Source organism: Mugil cephalus, chromosome 1 (genome assembly GCF_022458985.1).
Source record: "Mugil cephalus isolate CIBA_MC_2020 chromosome 1, CIBA_Mcephalus_1.1, whole genome shotgun sequence".
NCBI classification, from domain to species: domain Eukaryota; kingdom Metazoa; phylum Chordata; class Actinopteri; order Mugiliformes; family Mugilidae; genus Mugil; species Mugil cephalus.
Genome location: NC_061770.1, coordinates 42,817,654 through 42,843,318, shown reverse-complemented (window position 1 = coordinate 42,843,318; position 25,665 = coordinate 42,817,654). Strand labels below are relative to the sequence as shown.

General features: G+C 42.5%; 1 protein-coding gene and 1 long non-coding RNA gene across 14 annotated transcripts in view; one reads left to right on the top strand and one right to left on the bottom strand.

Moving 5' to 3' along the window:
* Positions 1-567: 567 nt before the first annotated feature.
* Positions 568-25,665, bottom strand: part of LOC125005875 (adhesion G protein-coupled receptor L3-like) — a 220,666-nt gene continuing 195,568 nt past the window's right edge. For 4 of the 13 annotated variants that reach the window (XM_047581608.1, XM_047581540.1, XM_047581514.1 and 1 more), the window contains 7 exons: positions 24,398-24,489; positions 12,987-13,155; positions 12,719-12,844; positions 10,229-10,325; positions 6,124-6,249; positions 4,621-4,638; positions 568-3,462 (listed from right to left, as the gene is read on the bottom strand). In XM_047581608.1, coding sequence (XP_047437564.1) covers positions 2,510-3,462; positions 4,621-4,638; positions 6,124-6,249; positions 10,229-10,325; positions 12,719-12,844; positions 12,987-13,155; positions 24,398-24,489 — 1,581 coding nt within the window. In that variant the 3' untranslated portion in view covers positions 568-2,509. Of the gene's footprint in view, positions 3,463-4,586; positions 4,639-6,123; positions 6,250-10,228; positions 10,326-12,718; positions 12,845-12,986; positions 13,156-24,397; positions 24,490-25,665 lie in introns of all 13 variants that reach the window. The other 9 variants (XM_047581591.1, XM_047581559.1, XM_047581583.1 and 6 more) reach the window with 5 other exon arrangements.
* Positions 10,244-12,456, top strand: LOC125005946. The gene is made up of 2 exons (XR_007112510.1): positions 10,244-10,357; positions 10,928-12,456. It is a non-coding gene; the product is annotated as an uncharacterized LOC125005946 (long non-coding RNA).

Genomic DNA, 25,665 nt, shown 5'->3' with positions numbered 1-25,665 from the left:
TCTCAAAAGATACACTCTTTGTTAAAGAATGTCTTTATTGTTATGTACATCAACCAGGCATGACATTATGACTAATATTGTGTGGGTCTCCCTTGTGCTTCTAAAACAGTTGTGGCTCATCAGAGAAGGGACATGGGTCTTCTGAGCGTGTCCTGTGGTGTCTGGAAACAGAATGTTGTTCTCGATCTAGTGAATTCGGAGGCCAGGTCATCACCTTGGGGGTGGCTGCTGTCATCAAGGTGTGGTCTAACATAACCACATCTGATCTCCACGAGAATGTCAGGTCAACAGTTTCCCAGCAGAACATTATATTGTTGCACGGTGCTCAATGTTATTTACTTCCTCCTGTCAGTGGGTTTTAAATGTTGTGGCTGATCGGTGTATTTTACCACTGTATTTCAGGTTCAACAGCATAGTTACAGTTACTGTATAAGGCAGCACGCTTACCTCTCTTCATGCCTCTTGAGGAGATGAATGGTCCCGTTGACTCCTGTGACTCCTGCGTAGCGTATCAAACTCACAGTGTACACACTACATCTGTAAAGAATTCATTGGTTACACCAGCGATGATATTGAAATATTTATTACAGCTTATGAAATCACTGCTTCTATTGTAAAGCAGACCAGAGCATACAGAGCACATCCACTGTTGCTGGGCCAAAATTTATTTGGCACTAAGATGGATAGGGGGCTAATGAGGGATATAAACTGATAATTAAAAAAAAAAACAAAAAAAACAACAAACAAACGAACAGAGAAAAAAAAAACAGCACTGATCGTTCAGTATTTGGAGGTCCTTAGCTGTAATCCATATAAAAGTGTTCCAAGACCCAGACAAAACACCAGAACTTTTGTCGTAGCTATGTGATAAATCTTAATCAGTAATTTATTTGTTGGCAAACAAGTTTCACTGTTACAACAAATATTAGTTATGAGGTCATTCAACTCGGAAACCAATACAAAAAGGAATAAATAAGAAGCCATAATCATAGCCAATAATATAAACTTATTTGTGCCACTAAACGTCCTTCCGCCCTCAGTTTTATTACTGGTTATTCAACAAATAAATAAATATATTTTCTCCTCGAAAGGAGGAAAAGAAAAACACTTCCAGTTCTCTCACTCCAAAAGCTCTTTCTTTAATAAGTAAACCAGCCATCGTTCTTTTTTTTCTTTTTTGTACAAGTGCCTAGTGCTCATCAAGGTTGAAGTTCTCTCTCTGAGAAGCACAAGTGTTTTTCCGAATGCCAATGTAGATGCAGAACGCACTATAAACCCCTCCGAGGGACAGCTCATGATTAGCTTGGACCGATTCCTGTCTCCTTGACGATCTGCGGATCCGAGCATCCGCCATCTCCACAGTAAAACGGAGGAAAAAAGGGAATGGAACGGAAACGGAAATCAAACCGGAAAATAAAACAACGGCTGAGCGCGTCTCACAAATATGCCTGCACGACACGTGTGTTCTTGTGGTGTTTTTTCTTTTTTTTGTGTGTGTGTTATTTTGCTCCTATCCAGATGATCGTGGAACGTGATAAAAGAGGAAAACCAAAAAAGAAAAAAAAGAAAAAAAAACAGACTTGTACCAGGAGCCCAGAGAGGCCAGCACAACAGAACTAAAATTGCTCCTAATCACTACATTTTACAGAGACAAAGTGTTTGCTCAGAACGAAAAAAAAAGCAAAGGAAAAAAAAAAGCATACTATTATGTGCAATGCTAGTTATCTGTACAGTTACATAGAAATATCTCATAATTCTCTTATTAGTTTTTTTCTCCCTCTTTTAACAACTGTTATTACAGTAAAATGAAAGGAAAACAAGAACAGCTATGCTTGAAAGCATACGATCAATAATTCCTTTATGTTCATTGTTCAAAATGTGTGTGTGTGTGTTTTTTTGTTTCTTTTTTTTTCTTTTTTTTTCATTGAAGGGACACTCCAGCAAACAAAATGTGCTGCAACTCACCAAAGAGGAAGAAAATTTCTCAAAAAGTCAATATAGATACAGAAGTATAATAAAATAGTCCTTTTTTTTTCTTTTTAAATCCCCCCTCCCCTCCCCTCTCCTCCATTTATTCGGGTGAAGTCTACGGTTTAGACTTTTCGGGGCTAACGCAGTTCCTTTTCCGACTGTCGGGGCTATATCTCTGAGACCTAAAAATCCTGTGTGAGCAATCGTCTCTTTTCACGATGAGACAAAACGCGCCAAACCGCGCGGGGTTCGGGGGAGGAAGGGAGGGAGGGACACAACATCAACATCCTGTAATGTCTAAGCGAGTACAGTCACATATCAGCCTCCCCCCCCCCCCTCGTTCGTCGCAGTCATTATCCTGTTCGTGGTCAGCTAACGGGCGAGAGTGCAGTTCGTTCGCTCGGCCTCAGTCTCCGGGACACAGAATAAAAAGAAAGGCTACCACTGCCAACGACTGATGGAACAAAGGGACACGGGGGAAGAGGGGGGGGGGGGGCTGTGGGAATGGGAGGGGTACCGGGTGGCTGGGTGTTTGGGCCTATAGGCTGGTGACCAGGTGCGAAGGCTCCGGGTGGGCTTCCTCCGGAGATAGATCCTCTCTGTTGGGGGGCACGATGAAGCCATCGCTGCTGCCCCGCCCCAGCTGGTAGTAGGAGTGCAGCTGGTGGAGGTGGTTCCGGGAGCCCAGGTTCGGCATGCTTTTGTAATAGACGTCGTCCGAGCTGGCGTCCTGGCTCTTGGCGTCCCCGCCTTCCTTGGAGCCGTCGGCGGGCTCCGCGGACACGTCGGGGAGGCCGGGCAGCATGGGCATGCTGGTGTAGAGCGAGTCTCTCTGGTGGTTGTGGCCGGGCGACGAGCCCTCGTCCCCCGTGTGCTCGTTGGTGAGCAGGGGGAAGAAGCTCTCGCTGTTCTCCTGGGGGATCCTCCTCCGGGACGAGGACGACGCGGTGGCGGACGAGAACGGGTGGTGGGGCAGCGGGAGGGGCGGCGGCGGCGCCGACTGGTGGAGGTGGTTGTGGAGGTTGTCCACCGCCGGCAGGGACGGGGGCGGCCGCTGCGGCAGCAGCGGGGCGTTCGACTCCTCGCGTATCAGCTCCAGGCCGAGGCCCTCGTCGTGGTGCGGGCCGAAGGTGGAGTGGTCGTCCAGGCTCAGCGCCACGTTCATGCCGATCCCCACCCCGAGGCCCATCCCGTAGCCGCTGTCCTTGCCGCCGTTGCTAACGTTGTTGACCAGCTTGTTCATGAGGTTCCGGTTCTGCTCGTTGGAGCGCTCGTGGGAGTTGTTGAGGTAGGAGGGGATGTAGTTGGACGTGAGCTCTTTCAGGATCTTCTTTTCCAGGGTGGTCTCCTTGTGGTTGTAGCCCCGATCAATGATCTGGACGCAGTCACTCATGTACTCGGCGCTGGCGATGCTGTAACTGTTGCCATGGTTACCATTCAGTGGTAGAGTATCCATGACACTTGTATCCCGGGCATTGTTCAGGATTCCCTCTGGAATGACAAACACGGGTTGGGGGGTGGGAGGTAGAGTGAGTGAGCGAGAATGGCGGACGCGGTTGCCGCAGCTAAATGTCAGACATTTAGCTGCCATCAAATACTGCAGCCCATTTATTCCTCACCCTCGCAGTTTTATCAAGTGCACTCGGACACAAAAAAACCCTACATTATTTAGATCAGAGCGACACAGTCTGAAACTCACACACACTTACCTTGTTACCACAGAAAAAACAACACTTTTCTTTCATTTAATCAACATTAAATGTGACTGATCAGTCCGTGGCAGTGATGAAAACACCGATACATGTGCGACACAAAACAACACAACACGGCACGGCACAAGACACGTACAATCACAGACACAAATAAAGAAAAAATCCAAGCCATGCAATTTACTCTTGAAGTGAAACACAAGCCAAAGCACCAGCCGGAAGTCTAGACCCCAACCATATTGTCCCATGTGAGCATCGCAATATAACAGTGTAACAATGGACAGAACAATTGAAATATCCACGTGAACAGAACTCCCTAACTATGAATTGAAAGTTCAAATGTTTCAGTGGAAGGAAGGAGGACTTCCTGTTCTCTCTCTGTTGCACGAGCGTGTAGCTCTCACATCTTATCAAATCCACGCCATCAGCATCAAAGCAAATATTTGATGATAATTCGCACTTCCTCGGACAAGGCCATCCAGCTTGTTAAATGAGCAAAGACGGCCTGACCTCTTCAAAATTTGACAAGACGCGTTTCTCAGACCTTCAAGAAGCGTCTTTGATCAGAGTCAATGGTAAAGAAATGTCATAAAATAACAAAAGGCAGTGCGCCTCGAAAAGATTACAGATCAATTCATATTGACGTGCCTTTATGAGATGTTGAGGTGGCTGTAATTGGATGTGCTTATTCAGAGCGTGATATCAATGGACCGACGTGAAAAAGAGTCAAATGTCTTTTTCTTTTTTTTCTTTGTTACATCAAATACTCCTCTCATAGCGAGGAGCCTGTCACAAAAAAAAAATATATATATATATATATATATTACTGCCAAAAGGAATGACATTGTTTTCAATAAAGCCTTCGTCAGCATCAAGTGAAAAGAAAGTAAAGCCAAAGTCAATTACATTTGATAAGCAATGTTTAGTTTGACTCCCATACTTGTCTCTCTGTAGGGCTCTTTTAGGGACAGCATGAGGGGAAGGAAAGAAGAAAACACCATAAGCATAACAGTGACAGGTAGAAAGAGAAATGTGCACATACAGTATGCTGATGACGCATCAGGAAAAAAAAAGTTTCTGGAATGTTTTTATGTCACCATGCAAATCCTGCAACACCCGCAGAAAAGAACCCCGGCACATCAGTTAACAAATATTTTTACTTTGGCGAGATCCTCAGGGAGGGTGGGGGGGGGGGAACGTGGCGAAGGTACTTGAGCATCAAATGCACAGATAAATCTTGGGATGCATTAGCATTTTCATTCTTACACATATTTCTTTTTCATCTACGGCCATGTAAGTAAATTATAGGCCCCCATCACGAGCTCGGATGCGAGTGCTTCTATTGCATACATAAATTATCCGCAGATCAAAGCTCTGTGGGTGATTTTTTTCTATTTCTCCTTTTTTTTTTTTTTATCTCAGTTTTACACAAGTTTCCCAGTTTTACAGACTCACAAACTTACAGCCATCTCTTATTGACTGCTCAGAGCTGGAATAAAATGAGCTCCGCGGAAAATAATTAGAATATAATTCCAATAGTCAGGACGGACCCTGAATAAAGTAGACAGCACGCAAAGTTGATCTAAAATAGTTTCCAATACTCAGACCTAATAACTGTAATGGGGTCATAGCTAATGTATCGGAAAATTGTGTCACGAAAACGCAGATAAAATTTTACTTGAAACCCACATATTGAATATTTAAAAGAGAATTTATTTAAATAAATTATGTGCTTTAGTTTTTGCAGAGTTTCACTGAGAGACTGTGAGAGATTACGCTCTGCTGTGAAACATAAACGCCTTAAAATAACTGTTTCGGTTTCAGTGACGTGCGCCGCAAAATAACAGCGCAGCAGCAAAAGTAAAGAGATGCTACAACTGAAGACAAAGAGACAGAGGACACGGCAAACGAGCTTCACCAACAACATCAGAGCACATTTAAAAAAAATGACTGGAGATGCATCCGTGCTCCACGTGGGCAAACGTTCTTCTTAATTTCAAGGAATTTACTCATTTTTAATAAATCGCACGTTGGCCAAACTGAATTGCGCGTTGCGGACGGAAGCCGAGATGCATCTCCAATGACAAAAAAAAACAAAATAAAAACAAAAAAAAAGCAAAAACACAGCAAAACAAACCTGTAGGATTTTTGAGACAAAGGTATCGTTTGTTCAAAGCTTACACAAAGACATACTAGAGCAGTGATTCTTTTCTTTCTTTCTTTTTTTTTTTTTAAATTAAAGCCCCGTAAAAACTCTCAAGGGTCGGCGCTGGCATTTCAGCTCAGTGCAAGTCCATTACTTTCAACTCTCCAATCTACTCCATGTTCGGGGAACTACTATGTGCCACCTAATAGCCTCTTTAGGGCCAGATATGAAACAAAAAGAGAGAAAAAGAACACTGCCCCAGCCACAATGTTAAAGAATGAAAATAAGCTAGCACACCTTGTGTGTTGTACATGCCCAGAGGGTTGTTATAGACTGCCGATTCCCCAAGCAATGTATTATAGGGATTGTTAGTGCCATGAGGACGTAGGAGTGCATTAGGTATAAGATGGTTAGCCATAGCCCCTGGAGCAGCCAGAAAGAGACAGAGACAGAAAAAAAACAACAGAGTAGAACAAGAGCATAGAGACAGAGAGAAGGTGGGTGGGTAGATAAATTGAGATATAGAGAGAAAGAGAGAGAACATACATATCAGTTGGGCAGATGCAGCTGAGCAATGACAGCCATTAACATCCAAATGATCACATGATCATTAATGTGGGAGGTTTTGCTACATGAAACTGACATGGCTAATGGGACCGATGGAAAGTATGTTAATTGTATTGCTAATGCCGGCTATTAGTGTTGAGCCCCCTGTTTTTTTTTTGTTTTTTTTTTGTGTGTGTGCTCCACATTCAGGCAGCGTACACATTATAACAGACATAAAGAATTACAAAGAAGCGTCGACATGGCCAACAGAACACATACATCGTCACATTTCTAGACCCAAGAAGGACAGAATACAATGATTAGTCAAAAAAGAAAAGAAAATCCTACTTTTTCTCCAACAGTTTCACGAATAAGGTGTTTTGTTCTTATAATTTTTACAAATAAGTAAGAATATGTTAAAAAAAATATACCCTGTTCACGGTATAGTTGTGAATTGCACAGGTTTTCTAATTTCAAATTATGTTGAAGTTCAGTTCTTTATTATTTGTATTTGATTTGAGGAGATTTATCTGGGGTTGTGTAGAAATAACCTAAAAAAATACATTTTACTTTCCAACAAATTTGTGAAGCTAACATTAGCTTAGCAAGCTAGCCCTAGCAGAACTCAAAGCAACAGTTTTGTTTTTTTTACTGGCAAGACACTAGTACATGAGCTTAGTAAGGTTAAAGATAACAGTTTAACCACATTTTTACCAACCCAACAAGCTAACATTTGCTTGGTGAGCTAGCTCCGTCAGATGAAGTCATTTTAGCTAGGTATCACAGGGTCAGGGTGTTTTTAACTGCTGTTTTAAAAAGAAATAAACTAAGAATTATAAGGACATGATAGAAAATAAGCCTGGTTATAGTGTTATATCAACATCTTAATAGTAGAGTTTGGAAAAGTCACTACTTTTGACAAAGGTAGCATTTTAACCACACTTTTAGCTAGCATTAGCATTGTAAGCTAGTTCACCAGGAAAAGTTGCCATTTAAGGTAACAAACTGGACGCCACAAATATGACAGGCCAGCTTCTGTCTTCCTTTTTCCTTTTTGTTTTAAATAAACTAAGGGTTTTTAGTTTGCTTCACAACAGTACACTACTACGTTGTGTAAAAGTAAAGACAATACGAGGGGCCTGTGCAGCAACGGCAGGAAAGGACCTCACTAACGGCCAATTGCTCCGCTATTATTATTCCTCCTGCCAATCTTATGAGCTGAAGTGGTATAACATTTCCTGTTCTCCGAAGAGCAAAGTTCAACATTTGCTCATTCTCTTTCGCGGCGTTGCAGGAATAACCTCTGAATGAAGTGGTGTGTCCTCTCTTTAGTCAAGACGGTCATTACTTTGCCTCAGCCTCGCCTCCTTCACAACAGAACAGAGGCTCATTTTCTATTTATGCGACGCTCGCGTTCAGATACTTGCTGCCAGGATCTCGCCCGAGTGACTCATCAGTTTCCCATCCACATACTACCACAGTTAAAAAAATTAAAAAATAAATAAAAGAAGCAGCCTCCGGATTCGGAGCCCCGGTGATTAGCTGCAGGTTTGAGGTGTCTTAAACGTGAACGCTGCATATTCTCCAATGTTTGTTTTGCCTCCGCTGATGATAAAAATGATTTATTTGCGAGTGTTTGAATACATTACGCGGAATCTATCAAGGACGCTGGAAAATATTTGTGGGTCGCGTTCACTTCCTGTTTACAAAATGTTTTTCCCTCCTGTCAACGCGATATGACGCTATTATTTTTTAAAGAAGCCAAATTCAAGACTTGTGAGTGCGACGCACGCTTCCGTGCCAGAGCAGGTTAACATCTTTTATCTAAAGGAACGAGCGCGGAGCAATTAGTCCCGCAGACTGTGCTGTTGTTTTCTAATGCTCTGAATCTGTCACACCAATGCAGAAAGGATTTCACGTTACATCCTGACTCCATAAATGTTTTGAAAAAAGTTGTTCATATACTTTTTAGAGGGCGTTTTAATTGTGCTTCCCACGTTGTGAACCACCTTTTAATGGAGTTTTAAAAGTATCACACTGCTACTGATTTGGCCTCGTCTTTCAGCATTATTCACAGTTTGTGTTAGTATTAATTAGGCATGTTATAATTTTGCCCGGGAAACCGAATGTTGTTTTGATTTAAAAAAAACTGTAATTTCTTGTTGCCGCTCGCCCTAATTACAGTGTGTTCCGTAAACATCAGCCCCTTTTGAATTTTTTTCCCGGCGGTGACAGATCCCCCTCCCCCCCACACTTATTGTGTCTCTGTTTCAATTGGACAATTTCCAAAAAATCACACTGATTGTGCGGCAATAATCCTGAATGCCGGGACAAATTGAACACGCAACGCTGTCGAGATGATTGCGCGACTCGAGGAGATCGCGGCGAGAGTGTCAGCTGCGGAGCTGGCGTGCGGGAGGAGGGGAAGGAGCCCCGCCGCGGAGAAGGAAAATGACAAATCAGCAAGAAATATATATATATATACGCATCCTCAACATATAATTCCTTCGTAACAACACGGGAGCAGCCGGGGCTAAGTGCAATATAATTTGCATCTGTTCCCTATGATGCTGGTGAAGGCAGAACGTACTTCGCAAGCGCGCTTTTCAGCTCATGTTGAGTGTTTTCTCGAGCAGACCCAGCCTGGTAAGAAGCCAAGGGTGTATAAAAAAAAAAAAAAGTGCATTCATTATTTCGATATCTAGCCTTTTGTGTTTATGGAAGATCCGTGTAGGCCTTTTCTCCAACTCCCGACCTGCGGCTCCACCTCCCAGCCCCAGTTTAGCTCCTTCGCGGGTTGATAAAAGCGGCGTCTGTTGATGGCGCTAAGCTGAGTGCCTAATTATTGAGATCATGACACTTCCTCGCTGTGTCGAACATTAATCCATCATTGTAACTATGCATTAGCGTCTATGCGAGCAGGCACCCAGAGTGAATTTAGAGAGCGAGCGGTGAGGAACCCGAGCCCTCCATCAAGAGATGTGATGACTGCGGGGAGTGTTAGGGAGGGATGCCAGCGAGTGTTTGCTCCTTGACGTCAGATGTGGTGCGGTGTCTATTTTCTGGTACAACCTGAGAGACTCCGAAGTGAACTCCATTCGCAGCCTGCACCCTGTCAAATCGCGTTTAGGGAAAATCCTTTTTATTAATGTGTTTCATTTCTAGTGGATTGATCTTCGGTTTGGTATTCAGCACTTTCCCTGAGACGATGCCCAGTTTCTGTTTCGAGGGTTTTACAGCCGCAAGGATAAACGTTCATACCGCTATTTACGTTTTAACTGAATGGGTCATTTAAGTTAGTGCTTCTGTCACGTCGTTAACACCTAATACAGCGTACTGGTCCGTGTACCTACATCCTGTTTGCACTTTAAAATAAAATACTTCAAATGTAATTTTCTGTAACATTAAGGGTTTTGTCGTTTCAATCTGTGCCGCCGCATTTTCTGTCGTCCAAGAGAAAAAAAATGCTACCGCTACCTACAGCGGCCTCAATGCATCTCATTTCTCAGATTCCAAAAGTCACTCCAGCGCTCGGCGATAATTAAAGGCTGAATGGGAGGAAAGAAGGCATGTTTTTCTTGGAGATTTTAATTATTTGGAGCATCCGAGGTTGCGGAATGACTGATTTGCCTTGGGTGTTATTTGTTGCGACGGGGTTTGTGGCTAAAAGTGCGTTTCCAAAGGAGCGCTTTTAATTCTAAAGAGGCCCCGTTTCACATTGAGAGGGAAGCAATTATAACAGCAATTTGAAAAAAAAAAAAAAAACACTTTTGCGGGAGTCATACAGTCTGGGGTGAAGGCCTGACAATCGACCCCTCATTCCAGAAAACACAGCATCTGCCGCAGCGCCAAGTACCTCTGTTGAGTGACGCCGAGCTGTTGATGTCGCCGGTCATGAAGGAGGACTCGGACTGCTTTCGGACCGTGTCGTTCCACATTCGACGGATGCGGCTCTGCGGAGACAAGGACACAGGCCAGAACACGAGTGAGTATTCCCTGTCGGCGGTACAGAAATGAGCGGCATCATTGTCACATTTGAAGCGCGTTGAGCACAGCAAAGCCTCCGACTGTCGTCTTTTGAATCTTTTGAACCATGGGATGTGCTGGCCGCGTGGGGATGGCCTCCAATTAAAGATGAGTGCCGGGATAGGTGCGGTCAATAATAATGTCATCAGTCAAGCTTTCTGAATCAGGTTCTTGAGCTGCAAAGGCTCAATTCAAAACAGTTCATCCTGGTTAATTACAAGAGAGTCCCATGGGCTGTTGCACAAGCTAAGGGCATGAATATATCGTGTGTAAGAAAGGCTTGGCTTGGAAGGGTTTCTCACATCCAAACATCCAAGGTTTGACACGCCTGAGAAGAAAATAGCGCGTTAAATGTTGACCGAGCTAATGGTTGAAACAGGAGTGCCGCATCACCCGGGTTTAAGCAAGGCTTATCTGGAGGAAATTACCCATTGATTTCCTCTGGATTTATCTGTCGGACCTCCAGTTATCCACTCATCATCTCAGTTTAACAGCCCCACCTGTTTTATCTGCCCTGCTTTTATTGCAGCCTGTGCCTCTTCATTGCTTCGCCCCCTCGACTACCGGATCAACAACAATGTCAAGGTTCCGTGTACAGCTCCCTGGGGGATCCCCGACCGGACGCTTGTTACAGGGCCTTAGCCCCATAAATCTGCCTAATCGATGGGGTCATCTGCAATCCTTTAATTAAATAGCGCTCGTTCATTTTGATGACTTAACTGTACTTGGGTCAGTTTCTTGTGCAATGGAGGATATTAGTAAGTTTGCAGACGCACTTATTACCAGCAAATTAATAGAGTAATGTATCATTTTTCTCTCATTACAACCTGTCTGGTCACTCACGGCCCTTGCTACTTCAGCCATTAGTTGTGAAAGCAGGATTATCATAGCTGGTGAAAACAATGGGCCGGATTCATAAAACCGGTCCCCATTAGGGAAGGCTGGTTCTGAGCCCCCCGACACCGCATTCAGAAATCATCTTTACGCCGTCGTAAAAAAAGCTAGATATCACCAGCGATATGCAAATGTGCAACGTCTGGAATGACAGGAGAGCTGTGAATGAAGTGGCGCTTTCAGGACTGCTTTTCTCCGCGTTCCTTCAACGCCTCATGCAGGTTTCGTCTTAATTAAGTCACTGCCATCACCGTCGACTAAAATTGGAGCGATTGTCAAGACGCCTCGTCTAATCTCTTCACGAAATTCTCCATTTGCGGGGTGGCATTTAGACCGAGGACATGTTTTTTGTTTTTTTTTATTATTGTTGTCGTTTATGTATTTTTTTTTTTTTTAATTCATAAAAGCTAAAGGCATTTTTTCGTGTCATGAATCGACTTCCGCAGCTCGTATATTTTAACGGCGACGTTTTCTGCCGACCTCATCAGCACATTGTACATCGCGCTGTCCCCGGAAACCGAGGACACAGATGGGTTGAAAATGACGCGGCTGTTTGTTTTTTTTGTTTTTTTTTTTTGTTCGGGGGGGGGGGGGGGGGATAAAAACTTGAACCAGCCGTCGTAGCCGACGGGCGAGAATGTACTTTGCTGATTACGCATTCATTTAGAAGGCTCAGAGTTAGCAATAAACAACCACATCTTTCTGAGTGTTTCCATTTCTATCTCGCTCGCATAAAGCAACAGAGCACGAGGTTACAGCCATCTTGTTGAAGCACTGTGTATAATTAAACGCTTTGATCTCTATGCAGAATCCAGCTTGTACCGTGGGTTGCCACTGCATGCTTTACTCTAAGGACTATTTATAATTGAACACTGGAAGGAAATCACACTCTTTGGAATATGAATATGATGTTCAATTACGGCGTATCATGCCAATTCATCCTATACTCCATGTCAGTGTGGGAGGAATCCATTAACAATTGACTTTACAAGCAGACACTTGCAGAATTCACATAGTTTGGCAGTCAGATAGGGTTTTTTTTGTTTTTTTTTTTAGCTTGAAGAAATTACCAAGCTGGAGCCAGCGTTTGGTTTCCGTCACTGTCACTGTACAAATGTTCAGCCAAGACCTGCTCCATTTTTTTTTTTTTTTTTTACTATCGTATCCAAACATATGCTGTACGTCTTTGAAATCTGTCACGCACACTCAACAAAGTCATTATTAAAAGTCGCATCTTTTCTTCTCGGTGGAGTTAATCTGTCTATCACCTAGGTTCAAGTCCTGCCTCTAGACACTGTGCAGTTGGAAAGCGTGCGCGTGCATAACGTTCAGTGGTAAGAAATAAATGAATAAGTCAATTCGGTTGGTAAAAAAATAAATAAATAAATAAAATAAAGTCCAAAAAAAAAAAAAAAAGTCCTTCAACCTGTGACCCTGTGGAGTAACGTCCTGGAGCGCGGGAGGCGGTGCCCTTCCCAGAGCCGATGGAGCTGTCCACACTTTTGCCACTGCAGCAGTGGGTGCGCAGACATTTCCCGTACTCCTTGCGCACCTGCATGAAAATAAAAACCCATACAAGTACAGCGCATACAAACTGACATCTCACACCTTTCTTGGTATGTTCAAAATAGAAAAGGACCTCCGTTATACGCGCAGTCACCTGATGTGACGCTGCCCTAAGAACAGATCTGTACCTTCTTCTGCAGCACACAGTGGAAGATGAAGATGAACATCCCCTGAAGGGAGTTGAAGATGGTGAAGAGGTAGGCCATGACCACCGTGCTCTCATTGACGTACATCAGGCCGAAGGCCCAGGTCAGGCCCAGCAGGCACAGCAAGGCGATGGCCCCAATCACCCACGACCTGTGAAGATACATACAAACCATTTGACAAAAGGTGCTGCGTGCTGGGTGGATTCAATGACTAGTTTGGACCAGTTGTCAAATATACCAACTTACTAAGGGTGTAAAAATATGAAAAAGGGACAAATTTAAGGCATCACTTAAATTAAAAATAAAGTTCATTCTACTGTATGAGAGGGAGGAAATGAGCAAAACAAATGAACACGGAAAGGAAACTTGTGCTGAATGGCAAATCTTTTGATAAGCCTTAGATGATGATGAAAAAGCAGATTTAAATATGTACTCATCTGTGTATATGGGAGACTTACAAATAAAGTATTTTTCATGCTGGATTCTATTCAGGTATTCTATCAAGTATGCGTAAGTTTTCATTCAAGCAAAACGTGTATAAGAGATAAATACCCGGGAGAACACAGTCTATTAAAAATGAGGGGCTCTATCTTCAAAAGAAGTGGCTTTTGTTTTTTCTTCACCTGCACCCTCTTGGTATTTTGGTGCGCCGGAGTGGGCGAGGCGAGGTCGAGATTAATATCTGATTCTCGTCTGAATCTGTCGTCCACAACGGCCAACAAGTACGAGGAGAGATGCACAAGACCCTTCCTCCCTCTCAGTGGAGCAAATCCATTCACACAAGCGTCTCAGGGAGGCAGCTACGTCTCCCCTCTTAAATGGCACACATCGTCGAAGCTCAATTATCCACCGTGGAATAATCAGGTGATTGAATATTGTGCAAACAGCATCAGACAGTCTAAAATAATGTCGGAACGCTGCTCTTGTGCATCAGTCCTTGGTTATATCAGGAGTCTAGCTCCATGTTGATCTAATGCAAATGAGAAGAGCTGTTACTATTATGTACGCACTCGTTCAACCTCATTTATCTTCGTGCATGACCAGGTTACCCATGAGTGACTGTTCTCTGACTTACTGCAGAAACAAAAAACTTTTTCTAATGGAAACATTCTTGGATGCTGCCGATACGTACCTGGAAATATTATTTATTTATCTAGTAAACAATCCGCTCTTCATATAATATTTAACCTGCTGTTTAAAAAATACATCCACTACTTTAAGCTCACTATATTAACCACTTATTAATTTGAGGTATTTACCAGTTAACCAAGCATTTTAAAAATTTTAAAAACGTTTTGCTAGCTATAAATTACTTTAATCATATAGTTTCCAACCATATGTTTACTAACTTTGGCTTACGATATCAACCATTTGCCCATTATTTTGTAATCGTCAATCGGTTATCATTAATTTAAGCAAATTTCAACTATATTTTTTTTTGCTTTCTGTTTTAGGGATTTCTACATTTTATCCGTTGCTTTAAGCTAATTATTTCAACTATTTACTGTTCACTTTTAGCGAGCTACAGAACATTTTTAACACACTGCCTCAAAAACACAACTTTTTAGTTAGCTTCATCAACTATTTATCCATCCTTGATCTAGTTATTTTTAATTATTTACTGCTTACTTCTAACTAGTAAGAAAACATTTTTAACAAACTGGCTTTAACCACGTAGCTATACGCTTTGTCTAACTCCATTTATCCATAATTCACAGCTATTTTCTATGGTTTATTCATCGCTTTTAGCAAGTTATACTCAACAATGTATTGCTTACAAGCAAACACTTTGAACAAAATTGTCTCTAACCATGTAGCTAACCGCTATTTTTAGCTACCTAGCTAGCTACATCGACCATTGAGCTATAAATTTAAACTGTTCCTACTGTTTATCCAGTACTTTAAGGAAATTACTTCAACCACTCAATGATTACGTTTTGCTAGCAATGCATTCATTATCCTACTGCACCAGCTATTCATTCATTACTTGTAGATATTTTGACCATTTAATCCATTAATATAAGCTATTTATACTGTGCACTCATTATTTATTGCTAGTATGTTCAACCATGTAGTGATTGTTTCCTTAGCTATGAGCATTTTTTAGCAAATTTCTTCAGCTATCAAGCTTCTAACAATTTATTTGTCAATTTTAGCCACTTATTTTAACTACTGAATTTACTGAACACTTACTTTAAGCTAACATTCAGTTTTATCCAGTTATTTTAAGCATGTATTACATATTTCTTAGCGCTTTATTTTGCAATTTATCTATTGAACAGTCAGTCGGTTTTAGCAAATTGTTTCTCTTACTCACAATGCACATATCATTTGAATATTTTATTTATTTACTTTTGTTTTTAAGATTTGCTCATAGTTTTTGTTGGTTTGTTCAATGTCAGTGATCGTCACATTGCAAATGTAAAAGTCACAACTATCTCATCACTTTAATTCACACTGTGACTTATGTATTTTATATCCAGACTGGATACTGATAAAAAGTGTAAAAAAGTTAGTGGTGTGTCTCCTTTACAGTACTAATATTTCCATACAGTGCACTGTGAAGTTACAGGTGTCATTTAACACTAATCCTGCTTGTGACATCCGTAGGCTATGTATATCTAAGACCAGAGGAGTGTGTGCGCTGAGGCTAATGTGGCCGTCAACATGACTGAGTGCTCCACTATAAATCACGTTAATGAGTCAGAAAGGCAGCCAGATGGATTTGGGCGCTGATTCTCTCATATGGAGTAGTAAATGAAAGATGACATTATGGAAAAAGACCCCTTCCAATTTTGTCTTACTTGATCTCGGGCTCATAATCCTGATAGCTGAGCAGATGAAAAGAACGAAACATAAAAAAAAAAGAAAAGAAAGAAAGGAAAAAGAAAGCAGGCAGAAATAAATCAAATCACACAAGGTGTAAGAGGTGTAAATCCAAAATGTGTATCAACATAAACACAATGTCCAAATTTAGACATGAGGGGGGGAAACAACAAACAAAGAGGGAAGATGGTTTACTTTGGTAGAAGATTACAGGGCTACACTCACAGCATCCACATACAAACACGTAGACCAGACATCCAGATATTTTGGGAATAGAGTTGTTAGGGATTCGCAGATGCTAGCCATAATTATCTGGGCTCACAGAAGTATCTAGCTCTCCTCATAAATGCTGGCAGACCTTCGCATTTAAGCTGTTATAAATGGGCCAGGTGTGCGGCAAAATAAATGATTTATGAATTCACCCGGGCAACCATTAAACATAATTTTCCCAGGGCTGTCTTAATGACCTGGTGGGAGCGGTACTTCATCAAGGCGATTGCCCTCAGATTGGACACAGAAACGCAAGCAGTGGGCACGGAAAGAACTAAATATTGTCCTCTAACTAGTTCCAGTTTCCTTCAAAGGATCGGCCGCTGACGGAGACGCGGGAGGTCATGAGAAATGCATCGGGGAGGACAGGATATGAAGAGGGCTACGGCTCATATCGGCACACGCGGCTTATCTTCCTCCGGAGTTATCAGATGAAAATTTGAAGATGATTTCGAGGGCTGTGCGCCGGGGGCCTCAAGGCAACAGCTTTTGAGACTGTCGCTGAAAAGGATAACGGCTCACTTACAAATGAGGCGGGGTTGCATCTGAGTTGAGTTTTACGTTGCGGGGTCGCTGCCTGAGAGCTAACGATACAATAACACTTAATGATTCTCTCACGGTCTCGGCATCATTATGTTCAACTGTAGAAAGTCAAATATAGCATCTCTGTAATTCGAGTAGGTGAAGGGATAGATTAGTTTGTTTGATGTGGGGTTGCGTGAGGTTCTTGTCTGTGGATGGATGCAGATAACAACGTGTAGCTATGGTAATATTTTAAATATAGCGTATACACTTTGACTGATATTGATTGTTTTCTGTGGTTAAAGTACATTTCGCTCCTGGCCCTGAACATTTGCTCGGTTTGCTCGGTTTCTATCCAACCGCCGTCTTCTATAGGTTTCACGACGACCGTGGATAAGAGCCTCACGCACCCCCGCTTCAAAGAAACCCAACCATCCCCTTAAGTTCGACTGTGCTCGTCACAAAAGATCCGGCTGAATGGCTCTGCCCTGCACTACAGACGTGCCACCCGCTCCCGAGGTCTGCAGCAGAATGCCCCGACTGATTTATCGTGCTAATTGTGCAGAAGAAACGCCAAAAAACGAGCCATTTTAAAGCCGCGGACTACTTCAGACCGGCTCGTCAAATTACCTATTTCTCTCCAAATGGCTTAATCTGCGGAGGTGCCATTCGCCGCGAATTATGTCACAGATCATTTATGTATGAGACAGCAATTGGTCAATTCAGCCTGTTTTAAATCTGCATAAAGTCGTTTCATGGGCCATTCCTGGGAAGAAGAGGAGCCGCAATCAGCCCAGCAGGGTGTTAATTATTTAACTAAAGGTATGCTTAAAATGCTAATCGCCTCAAAGCGTCTGAGACATCAGCAGGAGCAAAGGTTTTGGAGACATTTGTATCTTTTACGTTGCGCGATTAGCACGTCTCATTTGAAGCTTCTTGTCTTGCACCTGGGAGGATCTACTCTGACACGGCATTCACACGCAGAAATGTTCAATATTATGTTACAAATGCTGCGTATTCAGAAGCCGGTTTGGTATTCAGAGTCCCAATAGTGCAAAAGTCATGTTGCAATCCATGAATCACAGGGCAGTGGCAGCCGCTGTCTCCATTATGGGGTTAGGAGGGAAAAACACATCAAACACAATATCAATTCTACTCTACACCCTCTACTGAGAAATGTTGCATCTTACCAGTGCCATTCTACAATAACACATCCATCATAATAACGGTAGCTAAAATGAAGGGGGAGGGGGGGAGGAGGAAAAAAAAAAGACGGGAGATGAAAAACGGAAAGATGTTAAAGATAAACACGGCATAAGATAAAAAGGGAGGAAGCGAGTGCTAATCAAAAGAAGAAGCGCGGGGAGGGAGGGAGGGAGGGAGGGAGAGAGAGATGCACGGCGAAAGAGAGATGAAACATTCATATTAAAACAAGGCAGAATGATGAAATCTGAACAGAAAACGGGACATCAAACTGTAAAGAGGAACCAGAAGATGAAACAAAAGGAGACGCACCTCATTAAACTGAGCTAAATTGACTTAATTACCCAATGCTGCCATGATCAACAAACCAGATCACCTTGATAAGTCATATTGAGGAAAGGCTACAGAAAGAGAAAAAAATGGTTTAAAAAGATCCAACTGCGATGTTTAGAGTCCATTTTTTTGATAAAGTGAACCGACCGCACCAACACAAATCTGGCTTTGAGAATCTACGTGTTGAGAGGAACACAAAGGCGCCGCGGTTGTTTTCCCGATTCTGCCCGTGCAGGTGCGTCGTTCAGTAATGGCGCAAAAAGCACATCAGATGAATGAGGCCTGACAACGGCAGTGCAGATTAAACCCTTTTTTCAGTGGCTATCTGAGACAGAGCGGGGCTGTTTTGAAGGTACTATGGCTCGGGGTCCGGAGGTCAATTGTTTGGTGCAGTTAGGCGGGTGCAGTTATAAATCACATGACACTGAAAGCCCGAGCAGTCGATATTTTTTTCTTCTTCTTCTTCTGCAGAACAAAGTACGCCGTGTACCCTGCCGTGCCAAAGATAACATACATAAATGGCCAAGAAGAATGTGAAACCAAAAACACAAGAGCCTAACAAAAGGGAATTACTCATTGTAATTTTATTCAAGAAAAGGAGAACAGCAGTCGTCGTCTGAAGTTGTATCAAAGTACGCCGCTAAGCAATCTATTTCCAGACCGAGTTTGTGTGTGTATATGAGCTAGAGAGCCAGCCGAGGGGAGTCTGTGTGGGCTGCAGGTGGTTTGCCTGCATTGCTGCCAGTGTTTGAACCACGCACGCATGTAATCATATGTCTCAAACTGGCTCTGTGTGTTTATTTGCGCGTACACTTGATGTCTCGGTGTGAAAGTACCGTATGCACGAATCTGTCAAGGAATTTATAATGTGAGCCCGCTAGTCCCGATAAAAAACTCCACCGCAACCTACAACTCCAACCTGAGTTGGATATTTGTGGATTTGCATTACCCCTGTAAATGCGCAAAACCCAAATATCGCAAAAAAGAAAATAAACTGGTAATGGATCGTCTACATTGCAAAAAAACTCAAATGTCGCTAAAACGCTTTAACGCTCTAATGACGTGGTTTTTCAGATGTGTCGATATAACAAAAGTGCAATAGAAACACTTTTTCCGCATCTCCCCGTCACCGGCGTCACTTCACATGACGCATGTGACCAGTTCATTGGAAGTCCATTTCATCAAAGTGAAGTCTCGCATGATGAGAATTTAAGAGAACATGGGATATCACGAGACGAGACTTTACTAGAGTTACAGGTCATTCACAAAACACCTTTCAATGGAGACACGTACAAAAAGCAATCATCAAAATACCAGATTTTTTTTTCTTCAAAAAATTTAAAATTTTTATTTTGCGAAAAACTGTAATTGAAATGCACCTAGCGTCAATCAAGGGGCTAAATGGCCGCTTAAAGCTGGTTCTCAACGTAGTCAATCTTTGCAGACCTCCGTATCATCTACTAACACATCCACTGAAGTTGTATTAGTTCCTTAAATTCACGCATATCTCCAGATGTGGTCGTCGGAATCAGGCATTTCCAAGATGGCGACTGCCGTGCCACCACACTGAGCTTCAAAACCACTCATGAGGGATCCTTTTCCTCCTAAACCCGTTGTTACGGAAGCTTCGTCCATCTTTAAATAAAGTCAGTGGTCTGAACCACGGTGCATGAGCCCATTTATTTGCACATGTCTCAGTAGCTGCAGTTCTCTTACCAGTCTTTTGCAAAATAAAAGTGATATGTCTGATAAACTTGATAAAGTACAGTTGTACCTGTTTCCAGTGCAAGGTGTTTTACAAATGAGCCGTGATTCTCGTAAATTCTCATCTCGTCGGTGCAAAAAAGTGTTTCCACTGCACTTTTGCGATACACTTTTATACTTTTAATAGTCTGAAAAACCACCTCATTAGACCATAAAAATGTTTCAGCGATATTCGAGAGGTTTTTAGAAATGTAGACGTTTCCATTAGCAGTTTTTTATTGGGATATTAAAGTTTTGCGCATTTCTAGGGGTAATGGAAATGCAGCAAGTGTGAACATGCATCTGCATTAGAAGCATGTTTCTCTTAGAAGACCAGATATTGTAGATATAGGAAGGTGTAATGAATTCTGTTCCTTTATGTTTTAAAGTGATATATTTAAACACACTCTCAAAAAAAAAAAAAAAAAGAGGAGAAAACCAGGAACACTTGAGGCAGCGCTGATTGGCTTTCACCACGCAGACACTGAACAAGGTGTCAGTCTCAGATTAACATATGATTAACGTGGCATTAAAGTACAGCGGCCTCATTAAAACACTGCGGAATGAGTGTTTGAATGAATTAAGACTGTTCTTAATTCTGTGTCACTGAATACAGACTGAAACGTAGCAATGTACTGAAGAATTCATGGGGTGGCGAGAGTAGGTCTCCGTGGCATAGTTTTAGTAGTGCAAATCTAGGATCGTGCATGTACATAAGAAATCAAAGCCGACGTTGCTTGGTAGTTCCGCGCCAACAGTCTACTTCACACCACTATTAAACATCCTTCTATCAAAGTCTAGGTTTCCTATGTCAACCTTATTTCATACTCCCTCCTCGTATCACATTACATGGAACAGAACTTAGCTATCAAACCCTATATTTGTCTATGAATTATGCTACTGACACAGAAACACACCCTTAACTGCAACGACTGCAATGGGTTGTGTGGTGCAACCCGTGTTACATTAACACTGTGTAAATCTGTGCAATGCAATGTAATACCTAGGCCCAAGTTTGAACCTAAGTAGAGCTGATGCAACCAAGGGATAGCAGCAAGTTCTGTGTTTCACAAAATCCACACAAGGAGTGAAAGCTCAACGCCTTTAAATGGTGCCCTCCTCCCACGTGTCTTCTCGGGGTGACTGCGGTGTCTGCACAGGTCTCAATTCGGCTCTGCTCAAAGGCATCTCTAAGAAACCGTGTGGGTCGTCGCCTGAACATCCCACGGTGAGAAACGCATCGGAGCACTATGGTCTGACACGGTGTAACCAAAGCGAGCTATATCGGGCTTGCCGGAGATATATATATTTTTTATGTTATGTATCACTTGGCGGAGAGGCGCTGGGGCAGACAGGGGCCACTGTGCTGAGACATAACCGGTGATGTGATGCCGCACAAAAAAAAAAACAAAAAAACAAAAAAAAACAGCCCCAATGCCTGGACATGAAGCAGACTAATGTGTCCAGAGTGGCTTGGAAAAAAAAAAAAAAAAAGTAAGGCAGACGGCAAACAACGGAGCACAGACCCTTATCCATCATAGCAAACAGGCAGCAAAACAACTTTATACTGTGGAAAGAGCCCGCCTTGACGCCAGGTAGCTGGAGCTTACGTCAAAGACAACGGGCGAAAATGCTGCATCATTCTACGGGGGGAAGGGACACGCAAAGACAACTTGCGTGTTTTGCATAAGAAACTTTTAGCATATCATACATGTACAGTAAAATCTAGAAAAACTAATCGATGTTCTGGAGGAGGACTTGCTCATAGTGATTCATTTTAGTGTCTTTCAGCCAAAGTTTTTGGTTTCACAAACCCACACTGATACGGTTTTTATTGGCACTCACTGCTCTTTTTTTATTATTATTATTATTCCACACAGACATATAAACTCTTGTGAATTGTTTATTAGTCAACACAGTGTATTGCTGCCACTACGACAAAAAAATATCAGCAGCTTCTCATTATAACAAGTTTTTTTTTCTCCCCCCTTGTCGTTGTTAGAGATGCCCGTTCATGTCACTGTCATAAAATTATAGCTTATATATTCCCTCATTATACCACATTACTACAGTGTAAAACAAGCCCGCCGCAGTGGTAACAGTGTCAACGTGGTGTTAAAACAAGACAAAGCAATTTATTATTGCCTCAAGCCAGCCTAGCCTCGAGCAATTAGGCAACGCGCAATTATGTAGGCATGCTTCAGGGGCTTTAGTGTATTTTGCCTTTGGTTTGTTTTTTGTTTTTGGACTGGACTCATGTGTTCTTATTAGTGTGTGTTGGTTGGTAATGTCAGTTACTAGGTTAAGGTGGTTAAATTGCACTTTCTGCAACCAGTGTCTAGATTTTTATGTACCAATTGCAAACTACACAGATCATAACAAAAAGCAGTTCACAGGCTAAAGGGATACACCACCCCTATGTGAACTTTAGTCACTCAATATATTCCCCAGAGTTGGATAAGTGAAATCAGTCCAGGCATTGTTCTAATCCAGCAGCACAGCTGTTAGCTTTAGCGTAGCATAGGCGCTGTAATGTACTGTTGCCAATTAGCCAGTCGTTTACAAAAGTGATAAATAAACTTAACCTGGGGCAGATATAGATGTGGGACTATATTCCAGCAAAGCACCGCTGCCAGATACAAAGACACCACGCAGCACCTGAAACCCAGTCATGCTGGTGTGTTGGTGGAAGTTGGGGGGTTTTCAGGTGCTGCGTGGTGTCTGGCAGCGGGGCTTTGTCAGAAGAAAATTCTTGAGTTTATTTATCACTTTTGGGAACCACTGGCTAACTGGCAAGTCTACACGCCTGTGCTAAGCTAAAGCTAACAGCTGCGCGGCCGGATTAGGACGATGCCTGGGCAGATTTAAAAAATGCTTTTTCTCACTTATCCAAATCTCTGATATATAGTGAGTGACTAAATTTCACATGGGGGTGGTGTATCCATTTAAGAGATAAGCCGAGTCTGTGGATGTTGATAGCGACCAATCAAAGGTGAGAAGTCAAGGTACTATCCCACCATTCAAAGTCTTGATATTCAATTTAACCAGTGAGCAGGAGTTACCCAGATGTGAGCGCGTGGGGCGGGGTCGAGCTGACCCCAGCCTCATCGCTAGCAGGACTGTATTTGTGCACACGGAGCAGATGGTTTCCGCCCGAGGACACCGCTCTGTGTCCTTGTATCACGTTCACGCTCCGGGTTTTAATCTGCATGGGATTTGAGACTAATTAAAAGCCATAGTATCTGTCTGCGGGTGTCGTCGCTGTTCTGGTTTTAACCTCCCTAAACCTCTTTCTCCGATTCCTGCCCGATAATGATACTCCCCCAAATAAATGGAGTACGTCTGAGCAGCCACAGGGTCTATTTGGACAATTTTTGTCTCTCATCAGGTACAAAGGTAGCTCTTATCAGAGGTGTAAGACTCTGGCTATACGTTACTGGATAGGAATAAAAGAGGATGGACCACAGAAACATTGCCTGTGCTAAGACTGACACTAATAAAGTGAAGCTGGGTTCTAGAGAGGTTTTAGTCGAGGCCTGTGTAGGTAAGCTCTCCAAATTGGCTTTTTTGGCACATCTTGGGGACCATCTGTACGTGCAGCTGCCCCCAAGTACCAGGGCACTCAGGCTCTAGAGGTTAAATCCCCAAAAACTTTACTGTTTTCAATCACTCGCGTGGCTTGCAAGGGTAATTTTAAACAAGAGGATTTTGTATATACCTCACAAGCATTTTCCAATTATATTTTGCCCAGAGTAAAGTTATTTTATCTGAAAGTTTAGCAGCAACTGCTCACCAGCTGAAACTTGACTTTGCGACACCGACTTTAATTCCACCCGTTGAGCAAACGTATGGGCAAATAATTCCCATCTTTTGCTGGCAAAGAAAAGTTTGCACCTGCGTAACAGTCTTTATTGTCCCTCGAGCTTTCGTATTATCTGAAGGCAGCCAGGCATGGGCAGATAAACAGACTGAATCTCACACACGCGCAAAATGCATATTCATCAGGAGCATGTTGACACCAAGATAACACAGGGTCAGGTCTGTCAGATTGTCTCCTGGCCTTTTCCTGTGCAGACAACAGTGCTTTTCAGATAATGATGGAGACGCAGCAGAATACCTGTTAGATCTTAACCCGGTCTGACCCAACCTTTCAGCATAATGGGAGGTGCTTACCTCACAGGCTCAGACTCCAGGACTCCTGGGCTGGGTGTTCACAACCTTAAGTGCTTTTAATAAGGTTTATAAATATCAAAGACAGGGTGAGTTGCTGGGAAACAGACTCCAGAATATAGTCCGTTTAATCATTTTAATTTCATCTAAAAGTTGCTCTTCAACCAGGGGGTCAATTTTACTAAAGGAAACAGTGTTAAACCAAAACTGAGGCTTAGTGGATACAGTGCGTTTTTGGGAAAGCATTCGATTCCTTCTGGAAACAATACGTCACCAGAAGGGCTATTTCTGGGCGACTTTAATGGAAATGATCTGTGTGCTCTTACTTGATGTTGTCCAGGCAACCGGAGTCCGGTTTCAAGATGGCCGTGTGGTGGAACATCTTATAGAGAGCGATGCCCAGGAAGATCACGTTGAGCTGGAGGAGAGGAGATGGGGCAGAGACGGGGAGGTAGGGAGGGGGCAAAAAGAGAGGAATGAAGCGAGTGTGTTTTCTCTTTCACCTCCATTCATTTTAAATCAGGGCACTTTGTAGCACTAAGCTGGAACGCCGCGGCCAGACTTGGTTTCCCACTTTGCCAAACAGAGCGAAAAATCCTATGAAACCTCTACGGCGGTACAACGGCCCGAACAAGCGCCGGTGAGACAAGACAGCTGCATACTTTTATGATGGAGCCTTTCCGTCTAACTTATTCACACTTGTCTCACCATATTCACACTTAGAGGCGGCCAAGGGGAATTACTGCCACCACCGCTGTTGCTGCTTTCTGTCATATTCGTGAAAAAAAGAAATATTTGGCAATGGTTGAATATATATATATGTATTTTTTTTTCTCAGTGCTTGAAGAACTGTTTGCATTTGTCTCCTGTGTTCTTGTTCTTTGAACGTCGAGAAGAAAACTTGAAGCACATGTTCGTGAGCTGAACCTTTGCTCCGTACGTTTGCCAAACGCTCTGCAATTAGCCAGGAAATAAATAAGTCTTATATTTGCTGCGTATGACAAAGAAAGAAAGAAAGAAAGAAAAAAAAAATGCTAACAATAATAATAATAATAAAAAAATAAAAAAACTTGTATTTAACAGATCCACTCTGGTGTATCTCATTATTTTCTGTTTCTCCGCGAGTGGGTAATCGCAAAAATAGAAAACGAGCCAATTTTGGTCACGGCCGTGACGGCGGGGGTCGGTCCTGAACGACTCCGACTCTGAAATTACAGCAATTAGTCGGATTTCACTTACTTCTCCGCTGTTTACTGGTGACATTCAGCTAGCGTAAGGCGAGGATTAAAAATAAATAAATACAAACTCTGGACATTTTTTATTTTTTTTTTAAATGCAGCTTCAGGGGCCAACCTCCATCAAACTCACCCCAACATAGATGTTTGTAATTCGAACAGAGAATAGGGTGAGTCATGAGGTACACAGAAACGCATTGTAAGTGATTAAACCCTAAAGTGGAGCATGAAAGTGCATTATGTGTGTGTGACACCCGGAGATGTACTAAAATCTACTGTGTGTGTGTGTATGTATATATATATATATATATATATATATATATATATATTTATATATTTTTTTTTATTTTTTTACTAAA